Genomic DNA, 17232 nt, shown 5'->3' with positions numbered 1-17232 from the left:
TTTTTTTTTCTATTTTGAACATGCATAAATTAAGAATTGGTTAAGGACATGCAGTGATACAAGTGTAGGGTTATTAGGATGGTTATCGTTCGATTTTATTGTAAGTAATATTCAATGAAATAATGATTTATTTGTTTTTTCTTTAATTTTTTTAATCAATATTTATATTCATCATTTAATATTAGTTTTTTTTCTATTTAGTTATCACTTTTTTTATGACACGTATCCTAAGTTTGATGAGTTAATTTTGTTTCATGGGTTAATCCGATTGACTTAGTTTTTTTTCTTAATTATTTTTTTCTCATTTCATCCTTTAATATTGATTTAATTGAAAATTAAGCTTCATGATTTGTTTTATTCACTTTTTATTAAGTTATCCTGATCTCATGACCTGAGAATAATATTTAACGGATTAACCCGAGTTGACTACGGTTGTTTTTTGTATATTTTTTAATTGATTTTTTTAATTTTATCATTTAACATTAGGTCGGTTGATAATTGAGCTTTATAATCTGTTTTGATTTACTTTTTATGAGAATATATTGGTCTCACAATCAATGTCACGAGTTTTGATATTTTAATCCTAGTTAAATCAAGTTATTGTTTTTTATTTTCTTTCTAAGAGTTTATATTGGTTTCATGACCCAGGTTACGAGCCCGTCATCATTTTTTTTTTCAATTTTATTAATTAATATTGTGTTTGATTGGAAATTATGTTTCAAGATTTGTTTCAAGTTGTTTTTCATTAGGTTATCCTAGTCTCATTACTCAAAAATAATGTTTAACGGTTAGCTCGAGTTGACTTAATTTATTTTTTTTGTTTAATTAAGATTTTTACAAATTACATGGTTCAACATTAGGTCCGACAAGTTTGATTGAGAATCAAGTTTTATAATTTGTTTTGACTTTGTTTCTATGAGTTATCACAGTCTTAGAACTAAAGTAGTGGATTTGATACTTCATAATTTATTTTGATTTGTTTTTTATAGAGTTATCATAGTCTCATATACATGGATCATGAATTTGACACATTAACCAAGCTCATATACATGAATCATGAATTTGACACATTAACCCAAGTTGATCCAGAACAATCCAATATATTATTATTTTAATATTAAAAAAATATATCATCTTAAAATTTTGTTTAGTCAAATATTATTTTTACTGAATGTATGAGTAGTTTTTAAACCCATAAAGTCAACCATATTACATCAAATAAACCCTTACACAATTTAATTTTTTATTAAAAATATATAAAAAAATTTTTATTTTAAAAAATTTAACTCAATACACAGTATGTATTATTCATCTAGTAAGTAATTAAGTAAATGAGATATTTTGCAGTGATACAGGACAAAAGAAGGGTCCGCGCCCCCTAATAAAGGAAAGAAGTGCATTCAATATATCTTATCTAAACACGGATTTCGCTGACCAAGGTCAAGGACTAAACTAGCAGCCTCATCCATTTCCTTTACCGGTCAAACCCGTCGGCAAAATCCACCGATCGAAATCAAATAGAGAGCACACAGAATCAATCCAACGGTTGTTATTTAATATCCTTTTCAAATTTGCAGGTTGTCATTTCTGTCATGCACTAGGAGGAGATTGAGAATATCCGTGTCTTATAATTTTTTAATATAATTTTTATTTTTCATAAAATATATTATAATCATAAAACAAATATCTAAAAAATATTAATTTAATATTTTTTAGAAGCAAAATTATTTTAAAATGCTAGAGTTACGGAAACAAAAACTACCTTAATCATTTTTATCCTTTATCATAAATAGCATCAAGTAATTAACAGGGTTATATCCTTAATGTAATTACTTATGTAATTAGTAAACCAATCATTTGAATTAGGTATTCCATACCAATGACTGAAAGACATTTGTAGTTTTTTTCTTGTGTTTATATGACATGACGAAGTAGCATTAATTTAGTTTTATAACAAATAAATTAATGACTAATCTTGAGAGATGAAGCAGGCTCTGGATTTATTTTTTAAAAATTACCAGTTCGAGTCCTACAAACCTAAAGATCATTGGAAGTTTACATGGTTGTTAACTTCAAGACCCGTGGGATTAGTCGGGGTACGCGCAAGCTAATCCGGACACTCATATTAATTAAAAAAATAAAAGAAAAAAGAATTGCTCATCATAATATATCTGTTGTTAATTACTTTAGTTTGAACTAAATGAAATATTTTGGTGTTAGTTTTTTTTTATTAATATATATTTTGAAAAATGTAAACCAAGAGATGAAGGTGAATAGTGATCTCACCCACATAATCGTATTAGAATGTGACGGTTTTTCATGACACGCAATATCTAAAGAGAAGGTGAAGTAAATGTGTGTGATGTTTTTCTTTGTGAGACATCATTGTTTGAAGAGTTTGTGGAGCGATCATGGACAACTTGATATGGTTGTTTATGACATGAAGGTGTTATCATAAAGTTATTAAAAGTTATAAAATAAAATTTAAATTAAATTAAATTAATTTTTTTTAGTATTTTTAAATCATTTTAATATATTAATATCAAAATAATTTTTAAAAAATAAAAAAATTATATTTTAATTTAAAAAAAAACAATTAATCACACAAATAAATATAATATAGGATAAATAGAGTTGTTCTTCACTCATAATTTAGCGACGAGGCTAAAAGTTTCTTAAAATTAGTCCATTAAAATAATTATATTAATGATGAAAATGAGTGGGAGAACTAATTTTCATGAAAATTAGTGTAGATGATGACCCACCAAATCATAAGTCCAATCATTATCGTTATGCTATTAAAAAAATTTCTCTCGAGATATTGGTGTGGAAATATCTTCGATTGTGAGGTGTTTGCACATTTAATTATTCCATTGTAAATTAAAAATATTGTGTAAATGATAATTGAAGATCGAATATTAACGATGGAATTGTTAAATAAGTGCGTATGTACATTTAATGAGAAAGATAGCAGAATCGCGTGTATTTTTATCAATTTTAACAAAAGGTAAATAAGAAGAAATAAAATGAGATTAAAAAATGATAAGATGTTTTTTTTATAGAAAAAGTTAAAATAAGACTGATATTATTATTTATTTTTGGATCCTCACATAAAAAAATAAAAAATAAAAAAATTATCGGAAAAAAACCGAAAAATATATAGCAGTGAGAAAAAAACACGAAGGCGCCAAAAAGCTAGTTAAAAATTGGTTGAAGAAGTTTAAAAATATAAAAATTAAAATCTAACAATATATTTTTAATTGATGAAGGCCCTATTGACAAAAAAAAAATCAACTTTAGGAAGAAAAGTTCAAAATCAAATGTTTAAGGTCTAAATTAGATTTTGTTGAAAAATTAATTGAATTTATGAAGGGTTTGATTGCAAGAAAAATTGATTTTTAAATTGATTTAGGTTTTAATTGAAAAAAATTAAACATGAGAGTCAATTTGATCAAAAATTAAAAGAATTAATAAGTTCGGGGACTTAATTAAACTTTGATTTCATTAATTATTGCAATCAGAATCAAGAACTTAATTGAAGAAATACCAAAGTTTGGGGTACATTTAATGAGAAAGATAACAGAATCGCGTGTATTTTTATCAATTTTAACAGATGGTAAATAAGGAGAAATAAAATGAGATTAAAAAATGATAAGATGTTTGTCTTCATAGAAAAAGTTCAAATAATACTGCTATTATTATTTATTTTTGGATCCTCAAAAAAATAAAAAAATTATCAAAAGAAAATAAAAAAAATATTGCAGTGAGAAAAAAACACGAGAGCGCCCAAAAACTAGTCAAAGATTGGTTGAAGAAGTTTAAAAATATAAAAATTAAAATTTAACAATATATTTGTAATTGATGAAGGCCCTATTAACAAAAAAAAATCAACTTGAGGAAGAAAAGTTTAAAATCAGATATTTAAAGTCTAAATTAGATTTTGTTGAAAAATTAATTGAGTTTATGAAGGGTTTGATTGCAAGAAAAATTAATTTTTAAATCGATTTAGGTTTTAATTGGAAAAAATTAAATATGAGAGTCAATTTGGTCAAAAATTGAAAGAATTAATAAGTTCGGGGACTTAATTAAACTTTGATTTTATTAATTAATGCAATCAAGAGCCTAATTGAAGAAATACCAAAGTTTGGAGTTGATTTGGGTTAAAATTGCAAGAAATTAAAGTTCAAGGACAATGACTAAAATGAATAAGTTGTGATACTATAAGGGGTTAATTGATTTTTCTAAGGGTAATTTTAAAAGAATTAAAAGTTGAAAAGTCAATTAAGAACTGAATTGATTAAATTGGAAACCATTGACTGTTTTGTAAATTGCACTGAAATTCAAGGGTTCAATTACAATTTGATTCAGGGATAAAATTAAAAAAAGGAAAATTTTCCTTAAACAGGGGCCCACTTGTTCAATGTCAGAAGTTTAGGGAGCAAATTGAAAATAGCCATTTCCAGGGATACAAATGACGTTGTTTCAAAAACTATGCATCGCCTTCTTCCTAAGGAATCGTTTCAGCAGTAAAGGCACCAAAACCGTTTCAGTCATGGACCACATTTCCTAGTTGATATCCCTCACCCCCATGATGCATGAACTCTTGGTATTCTTTGGCTTTATAAAAGCCAGAGAAAGGCCATGAAAGAGGTGGAGGAGAGAATAAAAAGGAAAAGAGGAGAGGACAAAAAGAAGACGAAAAAAAACAGAAGGAAAATAGAAAAAAAAAGGAAAATAAAGAGAACCAAAAAGTAGAAAACATGTGAAAAAACCAAGGGAAGGAGGACGAAGAGAAAAAAACCAGAGACATAGAAAAAAAAACAGAGACAGAAATAGATAAGGAGAGAAGTTAGCTTTGGCCAGTCAGCACACCTTCGCCATTGTCTTTGTCATCAAGCTCCATCACCAGGCAAACAATGAGAAAGACAGGGAGAACAAGAGAAGCAAAAAAGAAACCAAGCAAAGAAAAGCAAAATCAGAGGAGAAACGCACAAAGAACAGAGGTAGAGGGGAAGAAAGTAGCTTTGGCCAGTTAGCACACCTACACCATCGTCTTTGTCATTAAGCTCGAACACCAAGTAAGCTGTGTTTTTTTTGGGGAAATATAATTACTCTGTCACTGTGCAAAGCATGCGTGAATAATTGACGCATGCATGCAACACTGGTTTGGACTAGTAACTAGGCTGGGCCGGCTAGATTCAGCCCAGTTTGTAGGAGCTAAGCTGGACCTAGCCCAACCAAAAAGTAAAAAAGCTGAGGCTAGGCTGGGCCTGGGCCTAGGTCTAGCCAACCCAATTTGATTTGGGCTATGGGTGTATTTGGCAAAACTCACCCTTATGCTAATCCCCTTTATTTTATTCTCCTTTTAAAAAAATTTATGGTTTTTTCATATATTTTTCTACCAATTTGTTATTAATACTAGTTTGTATGTTTATATTGTAAAAATCTAAATTCGGTATTAAAATACCTGGTTTTCTTCAAAATGTTGCAAAAAATATATATATGAAAAAACAAAAAAAATACTTTGTTTTCATGCATACGGCCAAGTCTCTCAAAAATATAAAAAAATTCATATCATATTTTCATACAAAAAAAATAAAAATAAAAATAAAAATGTATTAGCATGCATTTTGAGTTTTAATAACTAGTTTATTAAAGTATGAGAACTAGGCCTATATTTCAAAAATACAAAAAAAATATTTTCTTTTAGTATCTGGGATTACAAACTTATATATGTAAAATATATTTCTGATATTAAAAAGGGTGTTTTTTTTATTGACATTAGAACGGTTATGTTTGTAGTCGATAAGATAATGATCTTCTTATTGAAGAGAATTTATCTTCAACCTTGGACATCCCAACAATCAAACAATTAGTTTAATCAAACAATTAAATAACACAGCTTACTTTAAGTAAGATATCTTCCCTTTACACAACCAGTCTTTGTGCCCGATTTCTGAGACCACTTAGGGTTCTTAGTGATCAAATACTAGGTGACGACTCTCATTCCCTCTTTCTACTGATAAAGAACAAGAATCCCTTGTCCTGTCATATACACTTGGATTATATCAGGAGGACGTTCGTTGCGACGCCGCATACATGTGATAGAGTGACAACTCCACTAGGGACCCTTGTGGACAAGCTTTTTTGTTTTGTTTGATTGTCATGTTTGATTATTTGGTTTGTGTGTTTATTGTTAATATGCATTTTCTTTTTATTATTTGCTTCTATGCTTTAATTTTGTACATATTTGTTCATGCATTGTATAGAATTGCCTCATACATCACATGTCTTAAATTTTCAAGCACACACAAGCTTTTAAGTTAGATGGGGGATTAACGGTCTACCCTATGACTATAGATCAAGGTTCAGATGCTTGAAACACCTAACTCATATTTGAGTGTCTGCTTGGTAATGATGTGCATACGTGTTTTAACCTTTCCTTACAATACCCCCATATTGTATTTACAAAGATCATCACTAGGCATATATGAGACCCTTTTGAGACCAAGTATAAAACTTACTCATGCTCACTTAATAGAACTTGTTCTTAAGTTGTATGTGCTATATTTATTTTACATTAAGGCAAGCCTTTCTTAAAGCATCTTGAAGTCAAGACTTGCAGGTAACACAATAGTCGACACTCAGGAAATTTCTGTTATAAAGTTTGGGCAAGAATCAAAATTATTGTTTCATTATGTAAGAGTTATGATTATGTGTCACCCCTTTGAAAAGAGAGCTCATCATATAAAACATGCTCATACATTTATCATGCATGCTGCCAGGTTGAAACTTAGGTCCCCCACCTAAGGTTTACTACACCTGACTGAGAGAAAAGATGGAAAATGAAGAAAGGGCTCACATGGAGGCCCATTATCAAAAAGAAATTGAGAGCATCAAAGGTGAAGTAGCTAGAAAGATCTGCTTGAACAAGTGCTGAACTTCAAGAATGAAAACGGAACGTCTACACAGCCTTCTATGGAAACACTATCAGTCCACATCCCTCACACATCTCAGAACTTGGGAGCAAACTTAGTAACTGGGCATCATTTTGTCCCTTTTGCCCCCATCTATCCAAGTCAAGCTTAGATCATTGTGGATCCAGCAACGAAAGGACCTTTTGATAATAGGTCTACTAATCCCATGGACCATGATAAATGGGTTGCTCTAGAAGAGAGATTAAGAACAGTTGAAGGAAATAATTTGATTGACCCTGTGATAACACTTGAAGTTTGTTTAGTTCCAGATATTATGGTGCTGAAGAAGTTTAAAGTGCCGGACTTTGTCAAGTATACCAAACTAGAATGCCCATATGCCCATCTCCGGTCATACTACAACAAGATCACTGAAATGATCTATAACAATAAGATGCTAATATTTTTTTTTCCAAGATAGTCTCTCTGGATCTGCCTTGAGCTAGTACATAAGACTAGACAATATCTGGATCAAGACATAGAAAGACCTGGTAGACACCTTCTTGAAGTAGTATAAATTCAATCTGGAAACTGCTTATGATAGAACCAGCCTAATGGATATAGAGAAGGAAAACCAAGAGTTTATGAGAGCATATGTGCAAAGATGATGGGATAAGGCAACACATGTTCAACCTCTACTAATGGATGAAAAAATGATGATGTTGTTCACCAACACCTTCCAAACCCTTTATTATAAGCATTTGATGGGAAGCTCGGCTCAACATTTCCATAAAATTATGAGGATTGCTAAAAGAGTTGAACAAGCTATCGAGATGGGAAAAATCAGAGGTCTTACCATGGATTCCAGAACAATAATGAGAGATGAATCTGAAGATGGATCTCAAGTGAGAAACCTTAGTTATGTGGTCTAGCCAGGTCTTATTGTATCTTTGTCAAAGATTGACATACCTCTGTCACTCGAGTTTGTTTACCAACATATGTTAGGCTCTAGACTTATTGCCCTGACTTTATCAAATCTCATGCAATCATTGTTTCCTAGATGGTATAATCCAGATAAGAAATATGAATATCATGGTGAGGCCCTAGGCCATTCGATTGAAAATTGCAAAAAATTCAAGTATCAAGTTTGGAAACTAGGCAAGCAAGGGACAAATTAAGTTTTTGAAGAACAGTGGTCCATACCATATAGTCACCTCTATTTTTAACAATGACCAGTAACTTGTAAAATGCTGACAAGGTGTAAACAATATGTAATTATCTAGAGAATGAACATTGTATTTTGCTACAATATGCTTTCATATATCAAGAATGCATCACATATATTCAATGAACTGCGTTTTATTCTTTATCTTATTTTTATCTTGAAATTAAGAGATGTTTTTTTCAAAGGTTATTTTGGCAAAATATTTGATCAAACTTTAACATACGAATAAGGCTAATCAATCCTGAAAAATTAAAAATGTTTTGATTATAAAAATGACTCGATGTTTGTTAAAATGACATGATGGGGTGACCAAGCAAATTTTGAACTTGCATATGAAATTGAACCACATATCATGTAGCTAAGTTTTAGCAGTATGCATAATAACATGTAGTGGATTCAATAGTTATTGACTCGCTAATCATGATTTATTACAAGTCCGAATCATTACACTTGACAATATCAAAATTTATCGGTTTTAACATATTGTGTTTGAAATGAGAAAAGACCATCTTTGTTCACTCATTTCACAATTCTTGAAATATCTATCCCTTGCAGTCCCATTTTGAGCCTTGAAGAATATTTATTTCAAAAAAGAAAACCTAACATAGATCACACCCCATACCAGGGGCAAATGAGAGATTTTTGTTAGAAAAGATAAAGACAATGTTAGAATCAATGGTAAAGAGAATATTAAGAACAAAAATCCAAAGATTGAGAAAGGGCTAAAAGAAAAAAAAAGATTTGACTAAGGGCATCCAAGAAAACTTTGAAGAAGGTTATGTGAAAGCCAAAAAAGTAGAAATTGCCTGCACTTAAAGGCAAGTGAAGGATTAAGGTAGGAGAATGCCTATCAAGTCTAGGAAAGGCAAAATTGGTTTCAATTAAGAAAAGACACAGCAAACACCAAAAGTTAACATAAAAAAAAAATACTAAGCTACAAACATGTCTTTTGGTATCTTTGATAAAGCCTCTGATGTCTTCAAATGATTAGATTGATTATTCATCAAAGAAAAAGTTGGATTTGCATTACGACCTATGTTAAGAGAATTTTGATATTTGAGGTTAATAAGGTTATATGTCATTTCCTCTAAAAAACAACAATAGAAAGAGAGTTTATGAATAGTCGATGTTGATTCTAGGTTTTTAAAACTCTTAAACACCTTTTGAGCTTGTGACTTTCCATTTCTTTCATAGCCATGAACTATAGTCTGCATTACATGCCTTTAAAGACCTTTTTAATCAAGTAAACGATTTGAATCGATAAATAGCGCTTTCAAAACTTGAAGAGCTTTTTCATAAGGGTCATTGCTTCATGAATTAAGTTACTGGTTATTATGCATGCTGATAAGATATATGCTAAAAAGAAACAATCTTTTTTTATATATAAAGCCTCAAGTTTTGACTTGAGCATCTTGTTTTTTTTTAAAAAAATTCACAAAAGGTCACCTCATCATGTACTATCAAATGATATACTCAAGATCAGAGATTAAAATTGACACAATGAACTATAGAAAAAACAATTTTAATCTTACAACGAGTCAATTTATGTTTTCAAAATACAAACCAATCAAAGGACATATATTGAATGATGTGTGTTGGGTCTTTGACCAAAAAAACTTGATTTTAAAAAATACTTTCAAAAATTGACATCTCTTTGATTTCATTTCAATAATCAGACTTGAATAAACATGATCTTTGAAATGCGGGAGTTGATTCCAAAACAAGAAAGATTGTCAAACAAGAAGAATATTGATTGCGTTTATAAAATTCTTGACAAAAATGACATCAATACTTCTTGATACTTCTTGAAAAGTTGAGCAGTCGAGGGCAATACATTGAACCCTGAGAAGGAAAATAAACAATATTCAGATCAGCTGGGGGGCAAAGAAAGAATCAAATGATGAATAAATGAAATCCATCAAAGTTGGCTTAGCATCTAGCAATGACAAATGCTTTTTGATTATAGATAGAAGAACAAGCATATTTAGATCAATTGATAGTAATGTTGTTCAAAGATAGTCTATGATCTAGTGAACTCCAGTAGCAATTGGGAGTAACGATGCATTTGAAAGACATCTTCTTATCTTTATTTGGGTTTACCTTCTGAAACATGGCTATAACTCCCGACATAAGTTATCATATAGTTGTATTTGAATGAATTTTAGAAAGACACACACCATCAAGACTGACTATGGAATAAGCTACTTTGAAGCTCGTTGATTTCAAGGTGCACTTCACCAACATGAGCATGGACAATGAAAAGGAACATCATTGATGATGTCAATACATTTCTTTTCACAATTTGATTAGACGGGTTGAAAGGAATTCATTTAGAATAATACTGAGCATACAACAATGAGCCTTATACTACAAGTTATGAGATGCATGTCTAAATGACTTGATAGTTCCATGAATGTTAATGATAACATATAAGTGAAAAGTATGTTTCAATTGGAGGCAAGTTTGTGACTGATTGACAATCAAAGACGAGGTCAATACTAGAAAACCTCTTGATGGTTATTGGCAGAATGCATACAACCAATTAAAGAACAATTATTGAGAGAATCCAGGAGATGAATGGTTTTTTAAGCTTTTTAATAATGAATCAAGCAACACCATACTCGGGTGTATGGTTAAGCTTAATAAACATCGAAAGTAGTAATCATCGCGAACAGCCCAAGATGGGCATTACAGTTATATCTGAGTGGAAGGCTAGCACACGAATGAGCTAGCGCATCGAAAAAACAAAAAAAGACATTGAATAGCAAATAAAAGCACCCTATGATGATGGAACATTAAAGAAGGAGGTTTATATTTCAAACTAGATAAGGATACATGCATGTTATCTAACCTCAAAGCATTGCACAAATGTTTTTTGAATTGTTACAGAAAAAAATCCCCGATGAAATTCAGCAATATTGTGATGAATCTAAATGGACAAAAAAAGAATCATTGAGTTGATAATAGTAAAGAATCATAGTTTTGATCTTGGAACCGGAAGAAAAATGAGAAGAACCCTATCATTAAGAAATTTTTAAAGAAAGAAGAAAGTTTGAACCCTATCATCAGGAAGAACACATAAAATTTTGGTTTTGGTTAAAGGAGATCACCAGATGAGGTCTCAGGTTGACCAAGCCGCAATGCAGATTTTAGCTTTGGTTAAAGGGAATCATCAGATGGGATTTCAAGTTAACTGAGCTACACACAGACTCTGGTTCTGGTTAAAGCAAATCGCCATATGAGATCTTAGGTTGACCAAGCCACCAACATAGTTTTTAAATTTGGTTAAAGGGGATCGCCAGATAGAATTTTAGGTTGACTGAGCTACAAAGACTTTGGTTCTGTTTAAAGGAGAACGTCAGATTGGATCTCAAATTGACCGAGCCGCAACACTGATTTTACCTTTAGTTAAAGGGAATCACCTGATGGAATTTTAGGTTGACTGAGTTACACACAAACTTTGGTTCTAGTTAAAAGAGATCGCTAGATGGGATCTCAGGTTGATCGAGTTGCACACGGATTTTAGTTTTGGTTAAAGGAAATTGTCAAATGGGATTTCAGGTTGATCGAGCTACATATGTTGTTTTGTTCTAGTTATATCTTGGAAATGAATATTTAAAATTTCCATAATAAATAAAATATAGATATGGATATTAGTTTGGTACGAGGAAGTCATTAACCTAAAAACTAAAACGCGTGAGGTAAACACTACACAATTGGTATTGTTCACACCCTCACAACATCGTGGATGACTCTATTTATTTTTTAAAAAATTATTTTGGCTCTGAAAGTTTTATTTTGGAAGATTTGATCCTGATTGAAAGTCAATTGATTTGAATTTCTAAGGCAATGATGGAATTAGAAGAATAGAGATCGAAATTAAAAACGCTTCAAACATGGGTGGCGTGCTAAAAGTTTTGGCAAAGAAAACCTTTGGTCATCTAACTTTCAAAATAACAACAATTATACGATTTTGGTGCCTCAATTTCTTTCAAATTCAATTTTGGTGTAAAAGTTTATTTTTGTTATTTTTGAGTTCCTGGTTGAGAGAGGAGAGAGAGGGAAGTTGACACTGATTTAAGCCACCAAAACAGCCGATATTTGTGTCAAATGATTTCATTTTATAAGGGAAGTTCATATTATGTGTATTTTTACATTTAAAGTTCATGAAAAAACAAATTTAAACTCAGTTTGATTTTTTATTTCGGGTTGGTTTTGATTTTTAGGATAATGTTTTGTTTTTTTTTAAGCCATGAATAAATTTATCACGATTCATAAGGTGTTTTAAGTCAAAAATGAATTGAAAAACTGAATTTTAGTTCAAAATAAGTTAAGCCCTAATTTTTCGACCACTACTATGGCTGAAATCTGGGTAAATCAGACGACTCATTATATGATTTTTTTTTCTAAAAGACTTTTTCATCCGCCCCAGTTGCAACCAAAAAATAAATAAGAGCCCTAAAAAATGGGCTAGGTGGGCTAGGTTGGCTTGCCAGGTTGAGTAACATCTGATCTTTGTTTTTTTTTTTCTAAAATATTTTTTTTTAATTCTTTTTTAAAATTAATAATTTTTTATATAATTTTTCTTTGATTTTATTTATTTATATTTATTAATATCCATTCTCTTTTTTATTTTATTTAGAGAGATTTTTTAAATTACTGCTATTTTTTATGCATTTAAATTTTAAAGAGTTTTTATAATTTATCTATAATTTTTTATATATATAAATAAATTATATTTTAAAAAAATCATTTTCAAATAATATTTTTAATATATAAATTAATGTTTTTAACTCGAATAGTATCTATCGCGTCCCGATTGGACCGTACAGTGTGATTCTAGCGCCTGCCTAGAAACTATTGATGCGAAATCCATCACAACTATCGTCTGTTAACCACAGCACTCAGACTCCGTGATGCCAAGGCCCACCGCCGGCGGGTGGTACCTCTTCCTCCGAAGCTTCAGCTCCAGCATTCATCCCCAACTCCCCAACTCAACCCCGGAAGCCACCGATCTTTTCAACAAGGTACGGGTGCTCTCCACCCGCGGCAACATCAAAGAAGCACTCTCCTTCTTCTACAGCACACCACAGCTAAACCAGTCCCAGCAAACCTATGCCACACTCTTCCATGCCTGTGCACGCCATGGCAACCTTAAACAAGGCCAATATTTACACCAACATATGATTTCCGAAAACCACAAAAACCCACAGGACCTCTTTGTAACTAACCATCTTATTAACATGTATGCAAAATGTGGTGACCTGGACCGTGCACGCCAAGTGTTCGATGAAATGGGTCGCAGAAATGTGGTGTCTTGGACCGCGCTCATTTCTGGGTATGCCCAACATGGGCGAAGTTATGAGTGCTTTTCCTTGTTTTCTGATATGTTGGTGGATTGTTATCCGAATGAGTTTGCTTTTGCGAGTGTGATTATTTCTTGTGATTACGTTTGTGGCAAGCAAGTGCACGCCCTCGCGTTGAAAATGGGGTTGATTACTAGTGTTTATGTGGGGAATGCTCTTATTACAAGATATAGCAAAAGTTGTGAGGATAATTTTGTCGGTGATGGTAGTGAGGCCTGCCGCGTTTTTGAGTCAATGGAGTTTCGTAATCTTGTTTCTTGGAATTCAATGATTGCCGCGTTTCAACATTGGAAACTTGGGGGTCGAGCTATTGGAATTTTTTGCCAAATGCATAGTGGTGGAGTGGAGTTTGATGGTGCTACTTTGGTCAGTGTGCTTTCTTCCTTGAGTGAGAGTTATGATGGCGATAATGCTGACGTGGGTCTGAAGGGTTGTTTTCAATTGCACTGTGTTAGTATCAAACGTGGGTATATGTTGAAAATTGAATTGGCAACTGCATTGGTGAAAGCTTATTCGGATCTTGGAGGGAAGGTTTCTGATTGTTACAGGCTCTTCATGGAGACAAGTAGTCGGGATCTTTTTTTGTGGACTGGCATGATAACAGCATTTGCTGACCGTGAACCAGAAGAAGCACTTCTCCTCTTTCGTCAGTTGTATAGGGAGGGCTTAGCACCCGATTGGTGTACATTTTCAATTGTGTTGAAAGCTTGTGCTGGTTTTGTGACTGAAAGGCATGCTTTGGCAGTTTATTCTCAAGTAGTTAAAGCTGGGTTTGAGGATGACAGAGTGCTTGCAAATACCTTGATCCATGCCTATGCTAGGTGTGGCTCCATTTCTTTTTCGAAGCAAGTTTTCAATAAAATGAGATCTCGTGATGTTGTTTCCTGGAACTCGATGATCAAGGCTTATGCTTTACATGGACAAGCTAAGGAGGCATTGCATCTCTTCTCAGAGATGAATGTCAGACCTGACTCTGCAACGATGGTTGCTCTCCTCTCAGCATGCAGCCATGCAGGATTAGTGGAAGAAGGAATTAACATCTTTGACTCAATGTCCATGAATCATGGTGTTTCTCCACAACTTGATCACTATGCCTGCATGGTGGATATTCTAGGTCGAGCTGGGCTTCTTTTGGAGGCAGGGGAGCTTATAAGTAGAATGCCAATGAAGCCTGATTCAGTGGTTTGGAGTGCACTGCTTAGCTCATGTAGGAAATATGGCGAGACTCAGTTGGCAAAATTAGCAGCAGATAAACTGAAAGAGTTGGAACCTGGAAATTCATTAGGCTATGTACAGATTTCAAACATTTACTGCTCTGGAGGTAGTTATAATGAAGCAGGGTTAATTAGGGATGAAATGAATGGCTCTAGAGTAAGAAAAGAACCTGGTTTAAGCTGGATAGAGATTGAGAATCGAGTACATGAGTTTGCCTCTGGAGGCAGGCGTCATCCTCAAAGAGAGGCCATATATGCTAAACTTTATTCACTGATTGGGCAGTTAAAGGGGGTAGGCTATGTGCCGGAGACAAGCTTGGCCTTGCAAGACATAGAGGAGGAGCATAAACAAGAGCAGTTGTACCACCATAGTGAGAAGCTGGCCCTGGTGTTTGCTCTGATGAGTGAAGGTAGTTTGCGTTGTGGTGGAGGTGTAATAAGAATCGTGAAGAATATCCGAATTTGTGTGGACTGTCACAACTTCATGAAGTTAGCATCAGATCTTCTCCAAAAGGAGATTGTGGTGAGAGACTCAAATCGTTTCCACCATTTCAAAAATAGGACGTGCTCTTGCAATGACTATTGGTAACAAATGAGCACCATCGACCAAAATCACCGGTTTCCACCTGCTTCCTTCATGGTTCATCGAGCACCTCCTGAATGAATGCGAGTTATTCTCCAAATTCCCTCATCAACTTCTGTCGGCCTGTGATATCTTACAATGGGAAATATTGGATATCATAGTGCTGAATTTTGCATGAATTGGTTGGAATTATAAACAATGCTATTACTCTGAAAAGCAATTCAGATTCTTCTGAAGCCAACACAGTTTGATTATGGAATGCATTGTTTGTCATGGAAATATTTTATGGCAGTGACTACAATTGATCCAAGTGATTGGAGCAATCCCCAATGTTCTTGGCCATGTATCTGCGCTGAGAGTACAATCATCTCAACAGAAACAATTTTGTTAGCTCGTCTGCTAGTTTTAACCAACGTCTTGTAGCTGTGAATAGTTGGACCGGAGTATGGACAGAGGTTCCAAGAATTGCGTGAGGTTCTATGAAGTGTAAAGATAGAGCTTCTATGAAGATTTATCTAACTGTTCATGATTGGCAACATGGCATTCCTATTAATTAAAATAAAACACAGTTTTGAGATTCCTAACAATTGTTTCAGATTGTTGGAGAATCTTGGCTGCTGAAATTCCAAGACATCATCTTTACTCATTGACGAAAATCAAGGTTCTAGTGATCTTGTTCCATTTCTCAAGTGGGCTGAGAACCAAGACAAGCAATAATGTGGTGCTCACAATGATAAAATGTTATTTCATGACGTTTATGGATGTCTTACTGCACTGCTTATCCAAACAGAGAGATCCTCAAAGGCATCATGTCGTTAGCATCATCATCTTGGTCTTTGACTCGGCTTCTTTCTAAGTAAATATGCTTCACCAGCTTGCTGATACTCCCTTTTGCAGACATCATTTTCTACCAGCCTTCACAGTACAGTGTAAAGGCTTGTTCATGGAGGAAAAAGCTCAAGCTACGAGCCTCAAGTTTTGATCAAATCAACAAAAGATAGAGATCGTGAAGCTATTTCATACTTTTGTTTAAATGAAGTTGGCCATGGTTCTTCTGCACATGACAAGGATGATTCTTTTTATTTCAGTTTGGCTTTCACTCCTAAAAATAATGAAATTAAAATTTTATAAAATATAAAAAATAAAACTGAAATTAATTTAAACATACTTATTTCAGTTATTTTATATTAAAAATCAAAATTCAATTGACTAGCTTTAGTTTTGTCGGTTTCATTGTGGTGTGATTTGATTGTTTTATATTAAAAATAAAAAAAATTATAATTTTTTGAGAGTTTTTTTTTAATAAACTTGATTTTGGTTTGATTTTTTATTTTTCGATTTAATTTTGATTTTTTTGAAATATTTTAATTTGTTTTTTAGTTCAGTTTTTTTTAATTTAATTTTTTATTATTATTATTAACCCAGACAAATGCTGTAGCAGAGAAGCGGGACAGGCTGTTATTTTCTTAAATAACAGCTCAAAGAAAATAACAGCTCAAAAATATGAGCTGCGGAAGGGAAGTGGACAGAAGAACGCACGCCTTTTATCAATCATTAATGCATAGGCGTCGCCTCCCCAATAATGTTGAGTTGTTGACGAGATCTGCACCAATGAGATTTTTATGTCCAGAATATTCAGTTTCGCAAAGTATTTAGAGCCTGTTTGGCTCTGCGGTTAAACCTGTGTTTAATTAAATTTTAATTTATATTGTTTTTGTTAAAATTAAGTGTGGTTTGTATTTTTTAGATTGTTTTGATGTGCTAATATCAAAAATAATTTTTAAAAAATAAAAAAACATCATTGACATGTATTTCGACACGAAAAACTATTTGAAAAGTAACTACTATCATACTGTCAAACACACTTATCAAACACACTTATCAAACCACTCGTGGTTTTACGGATGTAATTTTTTAATGAAACAAATTC

The 17232-nt window shown here is 32.6% G+C and overlaps 1 protein-coding gene across 1 annotated transcript; it reads left to right on the top strand.

Moving 5' to 3' along the window:
* The first annotated feature begins 12662 nt into the window (after window positions 1–12662).
* Window positions 12663–15933, top strand: LOC133669514 (pentatricopeptide repeat-containing protein At1g71420). The gene has a single exon (XM_062089683.1). The coding sequence runs from the start codon at window positions 13056–13058 to the stop codon at window positions 15306–15308; it is 2253 nt and encodes a 750-aa protein (XP_061945667.1). The 5' UTR covers window positions 12663–13055; the 3' UTR covers window positions 15309–15933.
* The last annotated feature ends 1299 nt before the right edge of the window (window positions 15934–17232 follow it).

Source organism: Populus nigra, chromosome 12 (genome assembly GCF_951802175.1).
Source record: "Populus nigra chromosome 12, ddPopNigr1.1, whole genome shotgun sequence".
Lineage (NCBI taxonomy): Eukaryota > Viridiplantae > Streptophyta > Magnoliopsida > Malpighiales > Salicaceae > Populus > Populus nigra.
This window is presented reverse-complemented; position numbering and strand designations above follow the sequence as displayed.